The sequence below is a fragment of the Procambarus clarkii genome, chromosome 8, assembly GCF_040958095.1.
Source record: "Procambarus clarkii isolate CNS0578487 chromosome 8, FALCON_Pclarkii_2.0, whole genome shotgun sequence".
NCBI classification, from domain to species: Eukaryota; Metazoa; Arthropoda; class Malacostraca; order Decapoda; family Cambaridae; genus Procambarus; species Procambarus clarkii.
Window position 1 is genome coordinate 39,488,805 of NC_091157.1, and position 23,143 is coordinate 39,511,947.

Here is a 23,143-nt window from a genome sequence, read left to right on the forward strand (position 1 = left end):
AGGACTTCTTAATTAAAAAACTATTGGAACATTGATTCAACATCCGGTAGGATTAAAAATCAAATCCTTAATAAGATTCAGTGGTACTTACAAATACTACTTATAATCTTTAAATCTTATATCTAATTATATTATAATCACATCTTATCTTAATCATAAGTCTAGACTGTAAAAATAATCAATCAATATTCATAGAAGGCTACCGTGCTCAGAGAGCATGGCAGGGCGATGGGGGGAGTGAAGCGCCCACCAACAAAGCCCAGCGCACTCCGCGTTTGTTTACAAATGAGTGAACAAGTGACTGATCCTTAGCGAACATTACCAGCTCAAGGACACCTTATCTAACATTTTTATCGCCAGTGAATACTCTCTAGAACTGGGGGAGTACCTGGACAATATCTACAAGGAAAATCCGTGAACATTCACATAAAATAGAGTGTATAGTGGAGATCAGTGACACGGTTTCCTCCACCTTCATTCATAAACTTTTATCTCGAATCATTCTTCTGCAACTGCAGGATAATCACGTAGCAAAGCTACCAGATCATCATACAGCAACGCTGTAGCAAAATATCGTGCCTAAACTCAACAAGAGAGAGTTAATCAGTCTGGCAAACTTGTCAGACAGGCACCCCGACTGGCAGAGAAGTATATTGAAGGTTATTTGGTATATGATTGGCCAATTGTATGCTTGTGTAGCTTTAATATCCTATAAATCTGTCTGTTGGTTAAAAAGCGAGGCTAAGCCTCACATATCAGTAAGTTTATTAAAATTGTAGTGTAGCTGTGAATCTTATCCAAGCACTGAACCTCATGGGTGTCCATTGTGTCAGAAAATAATTCAGCCTCAATAAGTAAAAACCTCACAAGTGTCCATAGTTTTGGAAAAGATTCAGTCAAGCTAACTGTATCATATAAATTGAATATGTCTGCATATATATTTGAATATATAAATTAAGTTATCAATAGCTTGCTTAGTTAATTTTTAAGTTATCATATAAGTTCATTTAATTGAATATAGTTTCTAGTACTAAGTTAATAGTATTAAGACTACATTTAAGGTCATTTATTTATACTTTTACAATTTAATTTGTTGTTTATAGTATAAGAATCTATTGGCTGTTAAGTTATGGTACTAGGTTAGACTATGTATGTTTAAATCTCTGATTTAAACAGAGCCAGTGTTCAGTCAGATAACTGAATTTATCAAATCTTATCCTTGTATAAAATACAAGCTGATGTGAGATCCCTGTCTACAGGTGGATTGGAACTTCTATCAACATAGTCATTCACCCCACCTGTCCCTTACAGCCCACAATCTGTCATTAGGAAAAGAGGAATTAGGATTTACAACCCTAACTAGAGATTTTAGTTGAATTAATTTGCAGACAGTAAATTTTTAATTTAGTTCAGTACAAGTCCCTGGTAGTCTCCTCTTATATCAATCCCAGCAGGTTTTTCCCACACCCTGGTTTGTTTCTCGGAGAGGCTGCAGGATCCAGGTAAGGACAGTAGAACTTCTGGTTACAATTCAATTTTACCATGTCGTAGCTCAGTCGATTAAGGCAGCGTCTGGGATCCTCTCGGACGTAGGTTCGAACCCTCGTCACGGCCCTTGTGGATTGGTTCACGAAATCCATGTCTCTTTTGATCTGCTAAAACATGTAGTTTTTGCTCGCTGAGGTGTGTTGAGACAATATGTTTGCAAGTCTTGCAAGGCCTCAGTGTCGTCTTCGCCTCGCACTTTATCATAGACCTTTGTGTCATCGTCAAATTTTACGATAGAATTACTGTTCTACACAATATGTTTCGAGAAAGATTATCTTCCAATTCGCAAGCCTCTCCGCTTATCGTCATTGTTTTAACGATCGTTGTTTGTTTTAACAACGCTAATCGTTGTCTTTGTTTTAACAATCGTCTTTATTTTAACGATTGTTTTATTTCTAACAATATTTTACTTTTTATTCCACGTGCTTGCAGGTTCTGTGCCAGTGTTTCGTGGTGTACCTCATCAATAGTTTATATTAGACCATGTACACTACATATATTAGAATTCCTCTGTACATCAGTTGTTGTTTCCAGAAAAGTGACCAGCTTCCAAAACACAAATATTCCTTTCTCAACTAAAAATATTTTATTGCCAGTTTTCGAGCTAAACACAAATTACCAACATCTATTCTCATGCATAAATATTATGGATACAATGCTAGGAGTTCCTTCTCATTCCGAAGCCGGAAACTAACCCAACCTAACGTAACTTAACCCTAACCTTACCTTACCTTCTCATCCCCAGGGTGAAACCTAACCTAACCTAACCTTCTCATCCCCAGGGTGGAAACTATTGGAGGGTGAGTGAGGCGGAATCCGGTGTGGACGACGACGACCCAGCCTTCCCGCGTCCTGCTGGCAACTGGTGGTTCGGCTGCCAGACCCAGGTGAGGCGGAAGGAGTCACAGGGACAGAGGAAATATCTTCTTTGTGTGTCAGACCCCTGTGTGGCAGAGTTAGGGATAAAGGAATGTAGGAACTTAGACATTTTTAACCGCCCTTGGTGAGGTAAAGGTAAAGCCAGAAATGGAATGGTGTGGTAATAATCTCCATGATACCAGATACTGTATCACATAATACAGAGAATATTTACATATAAGAAAAGAATGGAACAGGCAGAATTGTTGATACAAGGGGCATCTGGTTTTACAATCAGCTTTTTTGATAAGAAAGCAAAATGCCTATAATGTTCAACAGGGTTGCTCTATCTACGGGCGAGACACGATGACGAGTTTACTGTCATTCTTCCTCACACCGTTTATTTCTAAGAAATAAACAACTGTGAGGTCAAACAAGTTGACCTCACTTGTTTCAGGAGGCTTGTTGATAGTGATCACGAATGATGTGGTAATAGAAGGGTCTGAACGAATCATCATGCACGTCTAATCTCCTAGTTATTGTTTATGTTTATTATAAAGAATTCATGCATTTGGCTGATGTGCAATATGAACTCAAAAGTTCCTGATGGCGCTATGTGACACAGGGGAGAAAGTTTATATGTGATGAGCAGAGAGGTTATTAGTGCGGTGTGAGTAATGTGTGAGAGTAACGAAAAGTGAGAAGTATTTGGCCTCCCATATTGACGATGTTGTAATATTGCAATTATAAATGAGTCATGTAAATTATGTGGGGACGCGTGTGTACTTTTAAATAATATATAACTGGATTGGATAAAATACAATCACATTTATTGCCTTACTCTTATATATGTTGTGATCATGTTGAAGCATCATTATGAGAGGGGAAGGTGACCACCAGAGCTCATCTGGTTGTCAGCCTCCTTCAGATCTGAGCTGAAGGAGGAGCGTATGAACACAATTGCCCGCAGGCCAGAGTGTAGGCGGACCATACTTAAAAAATCCTGGTTAGGTACCAGTTAAGGCTTCAAGAATCTACCAGTGAATTCAGTAGAGTTCCGGTTCGATAGCATTTTGTTCTATCGTCGTTGAATTAGTTAAGGCAGGTGACTGGTAATTACCAAAACACAGGTTCAAGTTACCTAATAGCCTCAGAATGATTTTCTCAATGATATCTCATACGCTAGGGTGCCACCTCTGGTGCAATTGTAGGGACCCATAGCCTCCGAGAAGGGAACTATGAGTGTGATTATGTATAATTCATAATTACATATGAGTGTTCACTTCACCTACCACCCCTTTTTTATTATGTTGTGCACTTTATTATGCAAGGTTACAGAGTTACATATCTGATTGGTTGCAAAGGAGGACATTAGGAGGAACTAAGGGGAAGTTTTCATTTCCTAGAGGCTGTAGATTTCTTTGAACTACTCCGATGCCAGGCAGGAACCAAGGATGCAGCGGGCATTCCCTCTCTGGATCGCCAAACGGAGGCGCTAGAAGAGAAAACTTGCCGCTCTGTGGTATCTTGAAGTTTCAATGAGCCTGGAACCAAGATCCTTAAGAAACCTCCTAGCACTCACTGCCCCATGGACCCTTGGCCCATGGGGAGAATGCCATAACAGTACATTCATTTAGTTGTAGCAATTGTGAGAAAAACTGACTAGTGGGATTTCATTATTTATTTTAAATACAATTATTACTTTATTTATTTAATTATTTATGATTTAATTATAATTAATTTATTTATTAATTGATTTATTTAGATAGTGGACTGTATGATATTTAAGTAGACTGTATGATATTAAAGTGGGCTTTATGATAAAGTTCCCCACAAGTATCTTTCTACGCAAGTTGGGGGGTTTAATTACATAATTAAATTATAAATTAATCGATTGGTAGAAAATAGTTAATATAAGTTAGTCTACAATGATTAGTAAACTAATATACAGTTTAGCTGTTATGTTGACTGCCGCCTGGTCGAGCAGACACAAAGATCACGCAAACTGATCCTCCTGGTGGTTCAGGCTATACCATCATCACGTGTTGTACCAGGTAGTGATCCTCCTGGTGGTTCAGGCTATACCATCATCACGTGTTGTACCAGGTAGTGATCCTCCTGCTGGTTCAGGCTATACCATCATCACGTGTTGTACCAGGTAGCGATCCTCCTGGTGGGTCAGACTACCATCATCACGTGTCACGTGTTGTACCAGGTAGCGATCCTCCTGGTGGGTCAGACTATAGGGTCATCACGTGTCACGTGTTGTAGTGACACGTGATGACGCTATAGGTAGTGCTGTTAACTTCTTCAGGTCGTCACACATTACCTGCCGGGTTAATGCACCATAAACAATGCAAAAACATCCTTATAACTGATATGACACTGATTATGGTTAAATAAATATTAGATGCTTACCCATTTTTGGGTGTTTAACTGCGTCATAATTGAAATTAACTAATACTATCAAGCCTGGTAATATAGGGAATTAGTTCATACCGGAAACAAGGTACTTCCCGAAATTAGTGAGGTCGCTGTGAAAGATTGACTACAAGATGAATCGGGATTTCTCGAGTATTGACAGCACTGTGTATCAGGTGTCCTCACTAGAAGTCTACTCAATTCACAATGGCGGCTCCTCCTTCCTCTCTCATCGGTGACCCAAGAAATCGGTTCAATTTGGCTTAACGAGACAATAGGTGGATCATTTGAGGAGGTTGAACTACTAGAATATATTAAAATAATGATACAAATTAATAAACTTCAATGTTTTAAAAGCGGAGCTAAAGGCCTTGTTATGGTTACATATGTCACTGTTGACAATCTTTTTCTTGTTTGTGCAGAACACAGCTGGCCTCCAGATGGTCCCACAGGTCACCAGTGTCTCTCACGACAACTGTGATAAGTTTGACGCAGGTATGTGTTGTAACTAGTGCAGGTGTGTGCTGTAACTAGTGCAGGTGTGTGCTGTAACTAGTGCAGGTGTGTGCTGTAACTAGTGCAGGTGTGTGCTGTAACTAGTGCAGGTGTGTGCTGTAACTAGTGTAGGTGTGTGCTGTAACTAGTGTAGGTGTGTGCTGTAACTAGTGCAGGTGTGTGCTGTAACTAGTGCAGGTGTGTGCTGTAACAAGTGCAGGTGTGTGCTGTAACTAGTGCAGGTGTGTGCTGTAACTAGTGCAGGTGTGTGCTGTAACTAGTGTAGGTGTGTGCTGTAACTAGTGTAGGTGTGTGCTGTAACTAATGTAGGTGTGTGATGTAAATAGTGTAGGTGTGTGCTGTAACTAGTGTAGGTGTGTGCTGTAACTAGTGTAGGTGTGTGCTGTAACTAATGTAGGTGTGTGCTGTAACTAGTGTAGGTGTGTGATGTAACTAGTGTAGGTGTGTGCTGGAACTAGTGTAGGTGTGTGCTGTAACTAGTGTAGGTGTGTGTGGTGTAACTAATGTAGGTGTGTGGTGTCACTAGTGTAGGTGTGTGCTGTAACTAGTGCAGGTGTGTGCTGTAACTAGTGCAGGTGTGGGCTGTAACTAGTGTAGGTGTGTGCTGTAACTAGTGCAGGTGTGTGCTGTAACTAGTGTAGGTGTGTGGTGTCACTAGTGCAGGTGTGTGCTGTAACTAGTGTAGGTGTGTGCTGTAACTAGTGCAGGTGTGTGCTGTAACTAGTGTAGGTGTGTGGTGTAACTAGTGTAGGTGTGTGCTGTAACTAGTGAAGGTGTGTGCTGTAACTAGTGTAGGTGTGTGGTGTAACTAGTGTAGGTGTGTGCTGTAACTAGTGAAGGTGTGTGCTGTAACTAGTGTAGGTGTGTGCTGTAACTAGTGTAGGTGTGTGCTGTAACTAGTGTAGGTGTGTGCTGTAACTAGTGTAGGTGTGTGCTGTAACTAGTGTAGGTGTGTGCTGTAACTAGTGTAGGTGTGTGCTGTAAATAGTGTAGGTGTGTGATGTAACTAATGTTGGTGTGTGCTGTAACTAGTGTAGGTGTGTGGTGTCACTAGTGTAGGTGTGTGCTGTAACTAGTGTAGGTGTGTGCTGTAACTAGTGTAGGTGTGTGCTGTAACTAGTGTAGGTGTGTGCTGTAACTAGTGTAGGTGTGTGCTGTAACTAGTGTAGGTGTGTGCTGTAAATAGTGTAGGTGTGTGATGTAACTAATGTAGGTGTGTGGTGTCACTAGTGTAGGTGTATGCTGTAACTAGTGTAGGTGTGTGGTGTCACTAGTGTAGGTGTGTGCTGTAACTAGTGTAGGTGTGTGCTGTAACTAGTGTAGGTGTGTGGTGTCACTAGTGTAGGTGTGTGCTGTAACTAGTGTAGGTGTGTGCTGTAACTAGTGTAGGTGTGTGGTGTAACTAATGTAGGTGTGTGCTGTAACTAGTGTAGGTGTGTGGTGTCACTAGTGTAGGTGTATGCTGTAAATAGTGTAGGTGTGTGTTGTAACTAGTGCAGGTGTATGCTGTAACTAGTGCAGGTGTGTGCTGTAACTAGTGCAGGTGTGTGCTGTAACTTGTGCAGGTGTGTGCTGTAACTAGTGCAGGTGTGTGCTGTAACTAGTGCAGGTGTGTGCTGTAACTAGTGCAGGTGTGTGCTGTAACTGGTGTAGGTGTGTGCTGTAACTAGTGCAGGTGTGTGCTGTAAATAGTGTAGGTGTGTGCTGTAACTAGTGAAGGTGTGTGCTGTAAATAGTGTAGGTGTGTGCTGTAAATAGTGAAGGTGTGTGTGGTGTAACTAGTGTAGGTGTGTGCTGTAACTAGTGAAGGTGTGTGCTGTAACTAGTGTAGGTGTGTGCTGTAAATAGTGTAGGTGTGTGATGTAACTAATGTTGGTGTGTGCTGTAACTAGTGTAGGTGTGTGGTGTCACTAGTGTAGGTGTGTGCTGTAACTAGTGTAGGTGTGTGCTGTAACTAGTGTAGGTGTGTGGTGTCACTAGTGTAGGTGTGTGCTGTAACTGGTGTAGGTGTGTGCTGTAACTAGTGTAGGTGTGTGCTGTAACTAGTGTAGGTGTGTGGTGTCACTAGTGTAGGTGTGTGCTGTAACTAGTGTAGGTGTGTGCTGTAACTAGTGTAGGTGTGTGCTGCAACTAGTGTAGGTGTGTGCTGTAACTAGTGTAGGTGTGTGCTGTAACTGGTGTAGGTGTGTGCTGTAACTAGTGTAGGTGTGTGCTGCAACTGGTGTAGGTGTGTGCTGTAACTAGTGTAGGTGTGTGCTGCAACTAGTGTAGGTGTGTGCTGTAACTAGTGTAGGTGTGTGCTGTAACTGGTGTAGGTGTGTGCTGTAACTAGTGTAGGTGTGTGCTGTAACTAGTGTAGGTGTGTGCTGTAGTGTAGGTGTGTGCTGTAAATAGTGTAGGTGTGTGCTGTAACTAGTGTAGGTGTGTGCTGTAACTAGTGTAGGTGTGTGCTGTAACTAGTGTAGGTGTGTGCTGTAGTGTAGGTGTGTGCTGTAACTAGTGTAGGTGTGTGCTGTAAATAGTGTAGGTGTGTGCTGTAACTAGTTTAGGCTAGTACTGTAACTAGTGTTAGTGTGTGCTGTAACTAGTGAAGGTGTGTGGTGTAACTAGTGTAGGTGTGTGCTGTAACTGGTGTAGGTGTGTGCTGTAACTAGTGAAGGTGTAACTAATGTTAGTGTGATGTAACTAGTGTAGGTGTGTGCTGTAACTAGTGTAGGTGTGTGCTGTAACTAGTGAAGGTGTGTGCTGTAACTAGTGTAGGGGTGTGCTGTAACTAATGTAGGTGTGTGCTGTAACTAGTGTAGGGGTGTGCTGTAACTAGTGCAGGTGTGTGCTGTAACTAGTGAAGGTGTGTGCTGTAACTAGTGTTAGTGTGTGCTGTAACTAGTGAAGGTGTGTGCTGTAACTAGTGTTAGTGTGTGCTGTAACTAGTGAAGGTGTGTGGTGTAACTAGTGAAGGTGTGTGCTGTAACTAGTGTTAGTGTGTGCTGTAACTAGTGAAGGTGTGTGCTGTAACTAGTGTTAGTGTGTGCTGTAACTAGTGAAGGTGTGTGGTGTAACTAGTGTAGGTGTGTGCTGTAACTGGTGTAGGTGTGTGCTGTAACTAGTGAAGGTGTAACTAATGTTAGTGTGATGTAACTAGTGTAGGTGTGTGCTGTAACTAGTGTAGGTGTGTGCTGTAACTAGTGAAGGTGTGTGCTGTAACTAGTGTAGGGGTGTGCTGTAACTAGTGTAGGTGTGTGCTGTAACTAGTGTAGGTGTGTGCTGTAACTAGTGCAGGTGTGTGCTGTAACTAGTGAAGGTGTGTGCTGTAACTAGTGTTAGTGTGTGCTGTAACTAGTGAAGGTGTGTGCTGTAACTAGTGTTAGTGTGTGCTGTAACTAGTGAAGGTGTGTGGTGTAACTAGTGAAGGTGTATGCTGTAACTAGTGTTAGTGTGTGCTGTAACTAGTGAAGGTGTGTGCTGTAACTAGTGTTAGTGTGTGCTGTAACTAGTGAAGGTGTGTGCTGTAACTAGTGAAGGTGTGTGCTGTAACTAGTGTTAGTGTGTGCTGTAACTAGTGAAGGTGTGTGGTGTAACTAGTGTAGGTGTGTGCTGTAACTAGTGTAGGGGTGTGCTGTAACTAGTGTAGGTGTGTGCTGTAACTAGTGTAGGTGTGTGCTGTAACTAGTGTAGGGGTGTGCTGTAACTAGTGTAGGTGTGTGCTGTAACTAGTGTAGGTGTGTGCTGTAACTAGTGTAGGTGTGTGCTGTAACTAGTGTAGGGGTGTGCTGTAACTAGTGTAGGGGTGTGCTGTAACTAGTGTAGGTGTGTGCTGTAACTAGTGCAGGTGTATGCTGTAACTAGTGCAGGTGTGTGCTGTAACTAGTGCAGGTGTGTGTTGTAACTAGTGTAGGTGTGTGCTGTAACTAGTGTAGGTGTGTGCTGTAACTGGTGTAGGTGTGTGCTGTAACTAGTGAAGGTGTGTGCTGTAACTAGTGTAGGGGTGTGCTGTAACTAGTGAAGGTGTGTGCTGTAACTAGTGAAGGTGTGTGCTGTAACTAGTGTAGGGGTGTGCTGTAACTAGTGTAGGTGTGTGCTGTAACTAGTGCAGGTGTATGCTGTAACTAGTGAAGGTGTGTGCTGTAACTAGTGTAGGTGTGTGCTGTAACTAGTGTAGGTGTGTGCTGTAACTAGTGTAGGTGTGTGCTGTAACTGGTGTAGGTGTGTGCTGTAACTAGTGAAGGTGTGTGCTGTAACTAGTGTAGGGGTGTGCTGTAACTAGTGAAGGTGTGTGCTGTAACTAGTGCAGGTGTGTGCTGTAACTAGTGTAGGTGTGTGCTGTAACTAGTGTAGGTGTGTGCTGTAACTAGTGAAGGTGTGTGCTGTAACTAGTGAAGGTGTGTGCTGTAACTAGTGAAGGTGTGCTGTAACTAGTGAAGGTGTAACTAATGTAGGTGTGTGCTGTAACTGGTGTAGGTGTGTGCTGTAACTAGTGAAGGTGTAACTAATGTTAGTGTGATGTATCTAGTGTAGGTGTGTGCTGTAACTAGTGTACGGGTGTGCTGTAACTAGTGTAGGTGTGTGCTGTAACTAGTGTAGGTGTGTGCTGTAACTAGTGTAGGTGTGTGCTGTAACTAGTGTAGGGGTGTGCTGTAACTGGTGTAGGTGTGTGCTGTAACTAGTGTAGGTGTGTGCTGTAACTAGTGTAGGGGTGTGCTGTAACTAGTGTAGGTGTGTGCTGTAACTAGTGCAGGTGTATGCTGTAACTAGTGCAGGTGTGTGCTGTAACTAGTGCAGGTGTGTGCTGTAACTAGTGCAGGTGTGTGCTGTAACTAGTGCAGGTGTGTGCTGTAACTAGTGCAGGTGTGTGCTGTAACTGGTGTAGGTGTGTGCTGTAACTAGTGCAGGTGTGTGCTGTAAATAGTGTAGGTGTGTGCTGTAACTAGTGAAGGTGTGTGCTGTAAATAGTGTAGGTGTGTGCTGTAAATAGTGAAGGTGTGTGTGGTGTAACTAGTGTAGGTGTGTGCTGTAACTAGTGAAGGTGTGTGCTGTAACTAGTGTAGGTGTGTGCTGTAAATAGTGTAGGTGTGTGATGTAACTAATGTTGGTGTGTGCTGTAACTAGTGTAGGTGTGTGGTGTCACTAGTGTAGGTGTGTGCTGTAACTAGTGTAGGTGTGTGCTGTAACTAGTGTAGGTGTGTGGTGTCACTAGTGTAGGTGTGTGCTGTAACTGGTGTAGGTGTGTGCTGTAACTAGTGTAGGTGTGTGCTGTAACTAGTGTAGGTGTGTGCTGTAGTGTAGGTGTGTGGTGTCACTAGTGTAGGTGTGTGCTGTAACTAGTGTAGGTGTGTGCTGTAACTAGTGTAGGTGTGTGCTGCAACTAGTGTAGGTGTGTGCTGTAACTAGTGTAGGTGTGTGCTGTAACTGGTGTAGGTGTGTGCTGTAACTAGTGTAGGTGTGTGCTGCAACTGGTGTAGGTGTGTGCTGTAACTAGTGTAGGTGTGTGCTGCAACTAGTGTAGGTGTGTGCTGTAACTAGTGTAGGTGTGTGCTGTAACTGGTGTAGGTGTGTGCTGTAACTAGTGTAGGTGTGTGCTGTAACTAGTGTAGGTGTGTGCTGTAGTGTAGGTGTGTGCTGTAAATAGTGTAGGTGTGTGCTGTAACTAGTGTAGGTGTGTGCTGTAACTAGTGTAGGTGTGTGCTGTAACTAGTGTAGGTGTGTGCTGTAGTGTAGGTGTGTGCTGTAACTAGTGTAGGTGTGTGCTGTAAATAGTGTAGGTGTGTGCTGTAACTAGTTTAGGCTAGTACTGTAACTAGTGTTAGTGTGTGCTGTAACTAGTGAAGGTGTGTGGTGTAACTAGTGTAGGTGTGTGCTGTAACTGGTGTAGGTGTGTGCTGTAACTAGTGAAGGTGTAACTAATGTTAGTGTGATGTAACTAGTGTAGGTGTGTGCTGTAACTAGTGTAGGTGTGTGCTGTAACTAGTGAAGGTGTGTGCTGTAACTAGTGTAGGGGTGTGCTGTAACTAATGTAGGTGTGTGCTGTAACTAGTGTAGGGGTGTGCTGTAACTAGTGCAGGTGTGTGCTGTAACTAGTGAAGGTGTGTGCTGTAACTAGTGTTAGTGTGTGCTGTAACTAGTGAAGGTGTGTGCTGTAACTAGTGTTAGTGTGTGCTGTAACTAGTGAAGGTGTGTGGTGTAACTAGTGAAGGTGTGTGCTGTAACTAGTGTTAGTGTGTGCTGTAACTAGTGAAGGTGTGTGCTGTAACTAGTGTTAGTGTGTGCTGTAACTAGTGAAGGTGTGTGGTGTAACTAGTGTAGGTGTGTGCTGTAACTGGTGTAGGTGTGTGCTGTAACTAGTGAAGGTGTAACTAATGTTAGTGTGATGTAACTAGTGTAGGTGTGTGCTGTAACTAGTGTAGGTGTGTGCTGTAACTAGTGAAGGTGTGTGCTGTAACTAGTGTAGGGGTGTGCTGTAACTAGTGTAGGTGTGTGCTGTAACTAGTGTAGGTGTGTGCTGTAACTAGTGCAGGTGTGTGCTGTAACTAGTGAAGGTGTGTGCTGTAACTAGTGTTAGTGTGTGCTGTAACTAGTGAAGGTGTGTGCTGTAACTAGTGTTAGTGTGTGCTGTAACTAGTGAAGGTGTGTGGTGTAACTAGTGAAGGTGTATGCTGTAACTAGTGTTAGTGTGTGCTGTAACTAGTGAAGGTGTGTGCTGTAACTAGTGTTAGTGTGTGCTGTAACTAGTGAAGGTGTGTGCTGTAACTAGTGAAGGTGTGTGCTGTAACTAGTGTTAGTGTGTGCTGTAACTAGTGAAGGTGTGTGGTGTAACTAGTGTAGGTGTGTGCTGTAACTAGTGTAGGGGTGTGCTGTAACTAGTGTAGGTGTGTGCTGTAACTAGTGTAGGTGTGTGCTGTAACTAGTGTAGGGGTGTGCTGTAACTAGTGTAGGTGTGTGCTGTAACTAGTGTAGGTGTGTGCTGTAACTAGTGTAGGTGTGTGCTGTAACTAGTGTAGGGGTGTGCTGTAACTAGTGTAGGGGTGTGCTGTAACTAGTGTAGGTGTGTGCTGTAACTAGTGCAGGTGTATGCTGTAACTAGTGCAGGTGTGTGCTGTAACTAGTGCAGGTGTGTGTTGTAACTAGTGTAGGTGTGTGCTGTAACTAGTGTAGGTGTGTGCTGTAACTGGTGTAGGTGTGTGCTGTAACTAGTGAAGGTGTGTGCTGTAACTAGTGTAGGGGTGTGCTGTAACTAGTGAAGGTGTGTGCTGTAACTAGTGAAGGTGTGTGCTGTAACTAGTGTAGGGGTGTGCTGTAACTAGTGTAGGTGTGTGCTGTAACTAGTGCAGGTGTATGCTGTAACTAGTGAAGGTGTGTGCTGTAACTAGTGTAGGTGTGTGCTGTAACTAGTGTAGGTGTGTGCTGTAACTAGTGTAGGTGTGTGCTGTAACTGGTGTAGGTGTGTGCTGTAACTAGTGAAGGTGTGTGCTGTAACTAGTGTAGGGGTGTGCTGTAACTAGTGAAGGTGTGTGCTGTAACTAGTGCAGGTGTGTGCTGTAACTAGTGTAGGTGTGTGCTGTAACTAGTGTAGGTGTGTGCTGTAACTAGTGAAGGTGTGTGCTGTAACTAGTGAAGGTGTGTGCTGTAACTAGTGAAGGTGTGCTGTAACTAGTGAAGGTGTAACTAATGTAGGTGTGTGCTGTAACTGGTGTAGGTGTGTGCTGTAACTAGTGAAGGTGTAACTAATGTTAGTGTGATGTATCTAGTGTAGGTGTGTGCTGTAACTAGTGTACGGGTGTGCTGTAACTAGTGTAGGTGTGTGCTGTAACTAGTGTAGGTGTGTGCTGTAACTAGTGTAGGTGTGTGCTGTAACTAGTGTAGGGGTGTGCTGTAACTGGTGTAGGTGTGTGCTGTAACTAGTGTAGGTGTGTGCTGTAACTAGTGTAGGGGTGTGCTGTAACTAGTGTAGGTGTGTGCTGTAACTAGTGCAGGTGTATGCTGTAACTAGTGCAGGTGTGTGCTGTAACTAGTGCAGGTGTGTGCTGTAACTAGTGCAGGTGTGTGGTGTAACTAGTGTAGGTGTGTGCTGTGTTACGAACCCGGATCCAGCGTCCGAGCCCGGAGCAGTGACAACCACGCCATCTGTGGGTCAGCTCCCGAAACCCCCTCCAAACGGACGAAGACACCTGGTGAGGACAGCGTGTACTGGCCTCGAGGACCAGTTTCCAGTCTGGTTCAGCGCTCAACACCGCCGCTGCTGACCTCTGGTGAGGTGGTGCCCAGACACCACCGCCATCTATGGAGCGGATACGTCAGGCGTTTGTGCCTGAGCCCGTAAGTGAGGTGTTTTAGTGTGTCCCAGGTATTGATGACGTGTCTGCTTACAGAGTCGACCTGGGACCCCTGTGATGGAAGTTGAGTCAGTCTACCCGAGGCAGCCGTCTCCAAACCTTGAGCTTTGCTGCAGCAGTTGCGAAGTCGTCCCCCCCGGAAGAACACTGTGGTGTGTTAGCCTGCCAGTGGAGTGGCAGTAAAAGGATTTACCCGGGACCGACTGTTGGAGACGATCGTCCACTGGGGTATTGAGGACGGGAGAGTAATTTGTGGTGTCACACGAGGCTCCTGTCCAGGGCGTTCCCCTTATATCGTCCGTGGAGTGGCCTGACCAGCCTTGCTGTTCCGGAACCTGCCAGCAGACCAGCTGGACGTGTGGTTGACGCCCTCCACGGCGGTGCCCCCAGTGGACCTGTGTTTTGGCTGACCTGTGGCCAGGGTAGGCTCAACTTCGCAGAGGATTCGTTGTGTGGCCACGAATGCACCGAGGACTCAGCACCGAGAGAGAGCGAGGATCCATAGTCTCCAGCAGAAGACTACAGTTTAATCCCCTTGTATAGTGTTAATACCCCTCCCCCTGTGTAACCTTTTTATATATTATTTATTGGTGGCGGACATTATATTATATTAAGTTCTTAACTTTCTTTCCCTTCCCCCTTTAAGTTAATTGCGTCACGGATCACATCCCTTGATAGCCACTACTGGCTTGGGAACGGATATATATATCTTTCTCTAACAACATCAGAGTAAGAACCCCGTTGCGTCCCGAGAGGGCCGTAACATGCTGTAACTAGTGTAGGTGTGTGGTGTAACTAGTGTAGGTGTGTGCTGTAACTAGTGAAGGTGTAACTAATGTAGGTGTGTGCTGTAACTAGTGAAGGTGTAACTAATGTAGGTGTGTGCTGTAACTAGTTTAGGCGTGTACTGTAACTAGTGTAGGGGTGTGCTATCACTAGTGTAGGTGTGTGCTGCAACTGGTGTAGGTGTGTGCTGTAACTGGTGTAGGTGTGTGCTGTAACTGGTGTAGGTGTGTGCTGTAACTAGTTTAGGCTTGTACTGTAACTAGTGTTAGTGTGTGCTGTAACTAGTGAAGGTGTGTGGTGTAACTAGTGCAGGTGTGTGCTGTAACTGGTGTAGGTGTGTGCTGTAACTAGTGAAGGTGTGTGCTGTAACTAGTGTAGGTGTGTGCTGTAACTAGTGTAGGTGTGTGCTGTAACTAGTGTAGGGGTGTGCTGTAACTAGTGTAGGGGTGTGCTGTAACTAGTGAAGGTGTGTGCTGTAACTAGTGAAGGTGTGTGCTGTAACTAGTGAAGGTGTGTGCTGTAACTAGTGAAGGTGTGTGCTGTAACTAGTGAAGGTGTGTGCTGTAACTAGTGTTAGTGTGTGCTGTAACTAATGTTAGTGTGATGTAACTAGTGTAGGGGTGTGCTGTAACTAGTGTAGGTGTGTGCTGTAACTAGTGAAGGTGTGTGCTGCAACTAGTGTAGGTGTGTGCTGTAACTAGTGTAGGTGTGTGCTGTAACTAGTGTAGGTGTGTGCTGTAACTAGTGTAGGTGTGTGCTGTAACTAGTGTAGGTGTGTGCTGTAACTAGTGTAGGGGTGTGCTGTAACTAGTGTAGGGGTGTGCTGTAACTAGTGAAGGTGTGTGCTGTAACTAGTGAAGGTGTGTGCTGTAACTAGTGAAGGTGTGTGCTGTAACTAGTGAAGGTGTGTGCTGTAACTAGTGAAGGTGTGTGCTGTAACTAGTGAAGGTGTGTGCTGTAACTAGTGAAGGTGTGTGCTGTAACTAGTGAAGGTGTGTGCTGTAACTAGTGTTAGTGTGTGCTGTAACTAGTGTAGGTGTGTGCTGTAACTAGTGTAGGTGTGTGCTGTAACTAGTGTAGGTGTGTGCTGTAACTAGTGTAGGTGTGTGCTGTAACTAGAGTAGGGGTGTGCTGTAACTAGTGTAGGTGTGTGCTGTAACTAGTGTAGGGGTGTGCTGTAACTAGTGTAGGGGTGTGCTGTAACTAGTGTTAGTGTGTGCTGTACCTACAGTTAGTTGTGTGCTGTAACTAGTGGTCATTAAGATGTTCACAACGTTCTTCTTCACCTTGATGATTGTTCATTCAGGTGTTCATCTAATCAGCTACATGTCACTTAGTCAGGTTAAGTAATCAAGGTAATTGTTTGCACTGAATTGGTTATCACCCTGACAGTCTTGCCCGTGACAGTGTTCCTTATGTTCATTACTATGTTCATTATGTTCAGCTGTACCATCCCTTGTGTTCATTTCCATGGTCGTCATGTTCAGCTCTACTAGTTATATGTTCTTCACCTGTACATGCACCGTCTCTGTTGACTCGTGTAGGGCACCGTTCTTGTTATTCTTCTGTTCACTTTTGATCATCCGGAGTGTTCATGGTGGTGTTCTGGTGGATACCTTCTCTTCTCCGGTGCTCATATTGGTGTTCTTTATAAAAATCTCCTTCTTTCTGTTCAGCTTCATGGTCTGTGTTCATTTTGTTCAACTTCTACAGATCTGATGATTGTTGAGATGTTCTTCTTATTCGACTTTACCAGTCTGTGTTCATGCTGTTCCATAATGAACAGTCGACACGATCAAAAAGTGTTCCTCCTATTCAGTTCATCTTCGCCAGTCCTGGTGTTCATATTAGTTATTCAGCTATTCATCTTCGCCAGCCCTGATATTCATATTATTTATTTATCTGTTCATCTTCTCCAAAGCTGGTGTTGATATAGGTTAGTGAACTGTTCATCTTAAACTGTCCTGGTGTTCATAATATTTATTGAGCAGTTCACCTGCAACATGCCTGCTCGTCATATGGGACACTCAACTCTTCAACCCTATGTATTATATAATATTCATAATGACGTCCACCCAAAATGAATTTATTTGTACTTAAAAGTCTTCCTTACAAAATACTTAATACAAGTATCAATATGTATATAAAATGTTTTACTGCATTACTACGATGTTTTGATAACGTGTTTCTCATTACACGCTGCAGTGAACCTAGGTAAGTATGGCAGCAATTATTGCCCATGATATGAGAGAGAGAGAGAGAGAGAGAGAGAGAGAGACAGAGAGACAGAGAGACAGAGAGACAGAGAGACAGAGACAGAGACAGAGACAGAGACAGAGACAGAGACGGAGACAGAGAGACAGAGAGACAGAGAGACAGAGATACAGAGAGACAGACAGACAGACAGACAGACAGACAGACAGACAGACAGACAGACAGACAGTCACACAGACAGACAGACACACAGACAGACAGACACACAGACACACAGACACACAGACACACAGAGAATCAATCAACTGACATCATGAAGTCTCTGAAGACAGGTGTCCTTGTTCATCGAATAACTAACATAATTTTAGCTAAGCATCAAATATATTATTCCTAATGCAAACTAATAGTGAGTCTCTTAAATAAGTCATATTCTGAAGTTCGTTTGAATTCAGCTGATGTCTGACTGCAAGTTTCAGCTTCCAGCTTTATTAGGAATGTCAACATAATTTCTTAAGAACACACTATTTAGTTGAGGCTAAAAAAACAATTATTCCAGTAGATTATGATGATAAATTAACTGTTTATTGAACCCCCCTTAATTATGCAATATGAACTGAATAGAATAAATATTTTAATAGACACGCTAAAGTGATAGTTCTTGTCTCATGTGTTACAGATGAGGGGAACAGCTACTAGGGATACATTACAACCTATCCGTCTCAACTTATCCAAGTTGATCCTTCAATCCAGTGTCCTGCGAGTTGGAGAAGCTTAATCCAGTTGTCTACTGCCTGACTGTCGATTGACTGATTGATTAAGATTAAGCCACCCAAAAGGTGGCACGGGCATGAATAGCCCGTAAGTGGTGGCCCTTTTGAGCCATTACCAGTATCAAGAGCTGATACTGGAGATCTGTGGAGGTGCTACTGCACCCTGCGTGACGGGAGATGTCTCCCGTGGCCTGAATGTCGTGTTGGGGCCGTGTATATACGGCCTCCATAGTCACCCTGCTGCTGGTGTCTCCTCACCCTCTACTCCTGATTTGCCACTCCGTAAAAATCCCAAGCTCCTAATCTTCTTAGAGACTCACATATCCAAGGGACCAACCAACCTAAGCCATCAAGACGACAAGACGATGCATAGAAAATGTAAATATTTGTGAGCAGTAACTTTTCTTAATAGGTTGCATTCGTACCGTTGGTTACAGTAACGACAAAACACGATTAATTAGTTAAGAGAACGTGTTGTACAACGTTGTATGTCGGCCACTTGTCTATGCTCGTCGCCGGCTATTGATTGTGTCCAAGAATTGTAGCCGAGACCTGCCTGTACAACTACCTTTATTTTATGTCTCTTACCTGCTCCTCACTTCTCCTCTCACTCTGTTACCTTCTTTATTGGCCCTGTCCCTTTTTCTCTTCTATCACACCACCTGATAATGGTCCAGGATGGACCGAAATGTTGGTATTTCTTCATTTTCTGATGTGTGATTTGGTCACCATGTGACATCTGCTGACGAGGGCACTGATGTATACACCAAGGGGAGCCGGTCGGCCGAGCGGAAAGCACGCGGGACTTGTGATCCTGGGTTCGATCCCAGGCGCCGGCGAGAAACAATGGGCAGAGTTTCTTTCACCCTATGCCCCTGTTACCTAGCAGTAAAATAGATACCTGGGTGTTAGTCAGCTATCACGGGCTGCTTCCTGGGGGTGGAGGCCTGGTCGAGGACCGGGCCGCGGGGACACTAAAAGCCCCGAAATCATCTCAAGATAACCTTCAAGATAACCTATACAGCAGCAGGTCCCACCTCTCCATGTCGTCGAAATCCCCAATGGAAAGCCAAGCGCCAATACGATTGGTTCCAGCGCCGTCGCAGGAACTGTCAGAACGAGGCTGAAGGCAACAACGAACTGCTCTGGGGGCTCCAGCTCCGGAGTTTTCCTCTAAGTTAGTCAAAGAAGGCACTGGGAATCGGGTTTGGAATCCCTGTGCTTTGTCCCTGAGTCCCTGTTCCTATAAAGGAATGGATTTTGTTATTATAGAATTAAGCCATTTGGACTAATCACACTAATGGACGATAGCTGAACGCAGGTTTAGAATATGAACTGGAGGACCGTGTTTTAGTGAATGCAAGAGAACACTGGGTTTCTTCCTTGTGTTTTCTGCACGTGGCAATAATGGGCTTAGATGCAGTGAAGTGACCCAGTCACTTCTTCCCAGGATGGGTCCCAGGTCCGCCAGTCATCAGGGTAATACTTAACGTCGATGTCCAAAGGGCTTGGAGAAGGTTGGGGGAGGAAGGTGGATGATGACTTGAAGTTCTGGAAGAGGATGGGGTTTGGGAACGAGGAGGATGGAAAGATCGGTGTCTTATCCCCCATGGGTTGGCAGGAGGTGTGGGTCATTTGTGAAGTTTGTGTGTGGTTTACCACCACTAACCGGCCCAGCCAACGAAATGACATAACCAGGTAATAAATCGAGGTATTGCAGGATGAAGTACTTCGTCATTAAGGAGTGGAGCGGACATCAAAATGAGGTGCTGTCCAACAATGGTACATCAGATGTCATGCAGCTGCTCTTGACCTACTTATTACTCTTGACTTATTGGTTACTCGTGACTGAATAGTTATTCGTGACCTACTGGTTACTTTTGTCCAATTGGATACTCGTGTCCTATTGGCTACTCGTGTTCTATTGGTCCAACAATAGGACACGAGTAGCCTATTGTTGGACCAATAGGTCCTATTGGTTACTAGTGACCTGGTCCGGATGTTAAGGAACAGAAGATATTCCTCTCTTTAAAGACTTTTCATTGTGTCGGGAAAGTTCTTCGTGTGCAACTTAGCAGTCTTTTTACTCTTGTGGTATATGGTAAGCGGTGTTTCCTGTTTAGTGTTGGTAAATGTCTCGTTTCAGTCCATTATGTCTTTCAGGACTCTTTCTTCAGTGCCCCCTCCCCCATAACAATGTAATACGAATCTTGGAGAGTTATGGTGACCAAACCACACATCAGAAAAGTAAGAAACGATGAGGTTTCAACTGATCTCTACATAACACAACTTGTGACGACTGAGAGCTCAGTAGAGGCACCACACTTGGGGCCTCCATCTGTCAGTTGACGGTTAACCACCACAATATTATTTGCAATTTTAATTTTTGGTAATTCGAGTAATGTTAATTGTAATGAGGCCAAAATGGCTAAATTCACACATTCACAAATAAATTATAATGTTAAATCCTAGTATTAGGCTTACGACCAGAGTATTGCCATCATTTTAATATTAGCAAATTTATTATGATTATTTCATTAGTTGCAATGTTTATAGTATTATAGATAAGGTTTAGTTAATAATTATAATGTTAACATAATAAATATAATGCTAAAGTACTGTATTAGTGTGGATATAATATATTTTATTAATCTACAGGTCAGCTAGTATTTTAATTATAGTGTTGATGTATTGAGTTTGTATGTTAAAATGTTGTAATGATCATTAAGTTAATTCACTAATACATTATTATTGTATTAGCTTTCTGGTTTAAGCAATGCATTAACTTTAAGGCACAATGTGGCACAACTATAATGGCAATAATGACTTGGTGCCTTAGTTATATTTACTGCAAATCAGACACCTTTACTTCGTTTAAGCTGAACTCACTAAGTCTCACTAGGGTCTCTGCTCGATCCCTCATAGAGTAAGATCAGATTTTCTTCTGTCACTTGCATCCCAACACTTTGCTGCTAGTGGTGTAGGGAAACCTACTGATGATTGATTTGATTGTTATTTTAAGAAATTGTGTCTAATACTTCGAAGAGGTCTGTATTTTATAATTTATTGTCATCAATAAACTTCTCTTAACACATTTTTTTTTTGAGGGGGGGGGGAGGTTTCATATTTTAATCTTACCGTAATTGAACGGTAGATATAATTACTATTGAGGTATAGATCACACAACTATATAAAGAACATTTAAATGGCCTCAGCTATTTCAGTAGTGGTGACTGGTTATCACACATCAGATACCCTTAGACACACGAACTCCAGTGATTGGCGTCTGAGTGGTCCTGGTGTGGCCAGCTCAATTGTGTCTCATGTGGTCACACTGACCTAGGGATACCATACACCCTAAGATCTGATGACTAAATATACGTACAGGTGTTACACATGAGCTTAAATTGTTATAATAATGAAGCTTACCCTTGTTAGGGTATTGTTATGCTGCTTAACCAACTAATCTATATAAGAGTTATAGGGCCATATAGTTAAATGACATGGGGTTTAGTCAGATATTCAGCACTTCCCTTAGTTCTTAAGCTGAGTAGTCTCGGCAGCACAGGGTGACCATAATGACTAATTGGAGTCACACTGCTTTCTAGAACATGCTGGGAATAAATTGGAGTTGTGGGAGGTCCGAAGTTGTCGGACACAACTTCACCACACACACACACACTCAATATCTTCTTCTTCTTGAGAGTAGGTGCAGTTTGCATGAAGGGTTTACCCTCCCGATGACTGCATGACTGCACTTTTATGTGACACAGGTACTCAGTCACGTAACTTTATTTCATTCTTTTAAATGTGAGGTTAGAGGAGATTGTCTTTTTTAAACTGTTTGGTGATGGAGATATCATTGCAGTAACCCACGCGTATATAGATGTAAAAGAACTATTAGCTGAACATCAAATTAAGGAATTAATAATTATTTTACCCAACCACTTGGTCTGGTCGGCAGAGCGACAGTCTCGCTTCATGCAGGTCGGAGTTCAATCCCCGACCGTTCAAGTGGTTGGGCACCATTCCGTCCCATCCCTAGTCCTTATCCTGACCCCTTCGCAGCGCTACATAGTCGTAATGGCTTGGCGCTTTCCCCTGATAACTCCTTCCCTCCCTCCCTCCCTCATTCGGGTATACAGATTAGATTAGGAAGGGGGAGTAGCCATGGGAAATTTTATAGGTAATGCCAAAGAGGACATCAAAGCAGTGCCACATACGGAAGCTATTTGGTTACGATTAAAGAGAAAATATAAATTATCTAATAACAGGAGGTTTATACAGGCAAAAAATCTTCAACTAAATGGAAGATGAGTCAATCATGTATGAGATAAAATATAAAGATAATCTAGGCTAAATGGTGCGTGTGTTATAGGTGACTTTAATTTTAGTCGAGTAAACTGCACTCAGAAGACAATAAATATCGAGGTAGATTATTTTTTTAGAATTAGTTGATGATTGCTTCCTTAAGCAACATATTCAAGAGCCAACAAATTAAAAGAATGTTTCTGACGACTCGGTGTTAACAGGAATGCAAATAAATGACAACGAAATAGGAAGTGAGCTAGTGAACAGTGATTACAAGGAAATAAGGAGTGAGCTAATGAACAATGATCACAAGGAAATAGGGAGTGAGCTAATGAACAATGATCACAAGGAAATAGGGAGCTAGTGAACAGTGATCACAAGGAAATAGGGAGCTAGTGAACAGTGATCACAAGGAAATAGGCGAGATTTAACGTACAATGAAATAAAGGTTAAGGAGAAAATTCTGTTAGAGTCATATTTCTCAAATGCTCATTTTGATGGCTTAAGGAGTTTCTTGGGAAGAATAGAGTGGATGGTGGTGGCGGTGGGTGACGTCACGGTGGTGGTGGTGGGTAACTAGTTTAGCAATATTTATAGCAAATTCTAGGTCCGTAGACAGGATAACAATGACCCCACACTAATATCTATAATCTGACTTTAGCAAATAATATATAGCTATAATAAGACTTTAGCAAAGCTTTGATATTGTACAACATGAAATATTGATAAGAAAAGTAGCTGCTCTCGGTATTAGAGGATGCTATCTTAAATAGGATAAGGACATGACTATACCAAAGGAAACAAGGAGTTAGTATAAATGGATATAGTATAAAAAAAAGAGAGGGAAACTGTTGTAAGTGAAGTGCCACAAAGCTCTGTTCTGGGACCTCTGTTGTTTATCATTAATATAAACGATTTAGATACGGAACTGAGCTGCCATATTTGCAAATTTGCGGACACAAAAACAGGCCGGGAAATAAATTTAAAAGACCCAAGATTGAAAATGAACCAAAGACTGGCAGATGCAATTTAATGCTAAACAATATAAGTTCTGAGGTAAAAGTATTAATGACAGAGTTTCCAGATATTGTAACGTTTATGATGACCTTTGTCCTCTAGGTTAACACTAATACTTACCCTGTCACCACGTATATACACTATGAATACCCTCCACGGTCTACCCTTGCAGTGGAAGAGCCATGGAGTGTTACACAGGAGAAGAAGATGGAAAGTACCCTGCCTATCTCTTCATAATGGGTAACTATATACAAGAACATATTGAAGTTACTCTCTGCGTCTAATAACTGTTGACGCTGCCACAACTCCTCATTAAGGGGTAATTAAAGTTATTTACTGTTTGGGATGTTCTTGGCTCAGAGGCGACAGGCCAAG

At 42.9% G+C, this 23,143-nt stretch overlaps 1 protein-coding gene across 2 annotated transcripts in view; it reads left to right on the top strand.

The window, feature by feature from the left end:
* LOC123759852 (stromelysin-3) overlaps positions 1-19,906 on the top strand; it is a 165,286-nt gene extending 145,380 nt beyond the window's left edge. The window contains exons 11-13 of one of the 2 annotated variants that reach the window (XM_069317569.1): positions 2,331-2,435; positions 5,250-5,322; positions 17,347-19,906. In XM_069317569.1, coding sequence (XP_069173670.1) covers positions 2,331-2,435; positions 5,250-5,322; positions 17,347-17,366 — 198 coding nt within the window. In that variant the 3' untranslated portion in view covers positions 17,367-19,906. Of the gene's footprint in view, positions 1-2,330; positions 2,436-5,249; positions 5,323-13,706; positions 14,372-17,346 lie in introns of those variants that run through there. The other variant, XM_069317563.1, reaches the window with a different exon arrangement.
* The last annotated feature ends 3,237 nt before the right edge of the window (positions 19,907-23,143 follow it).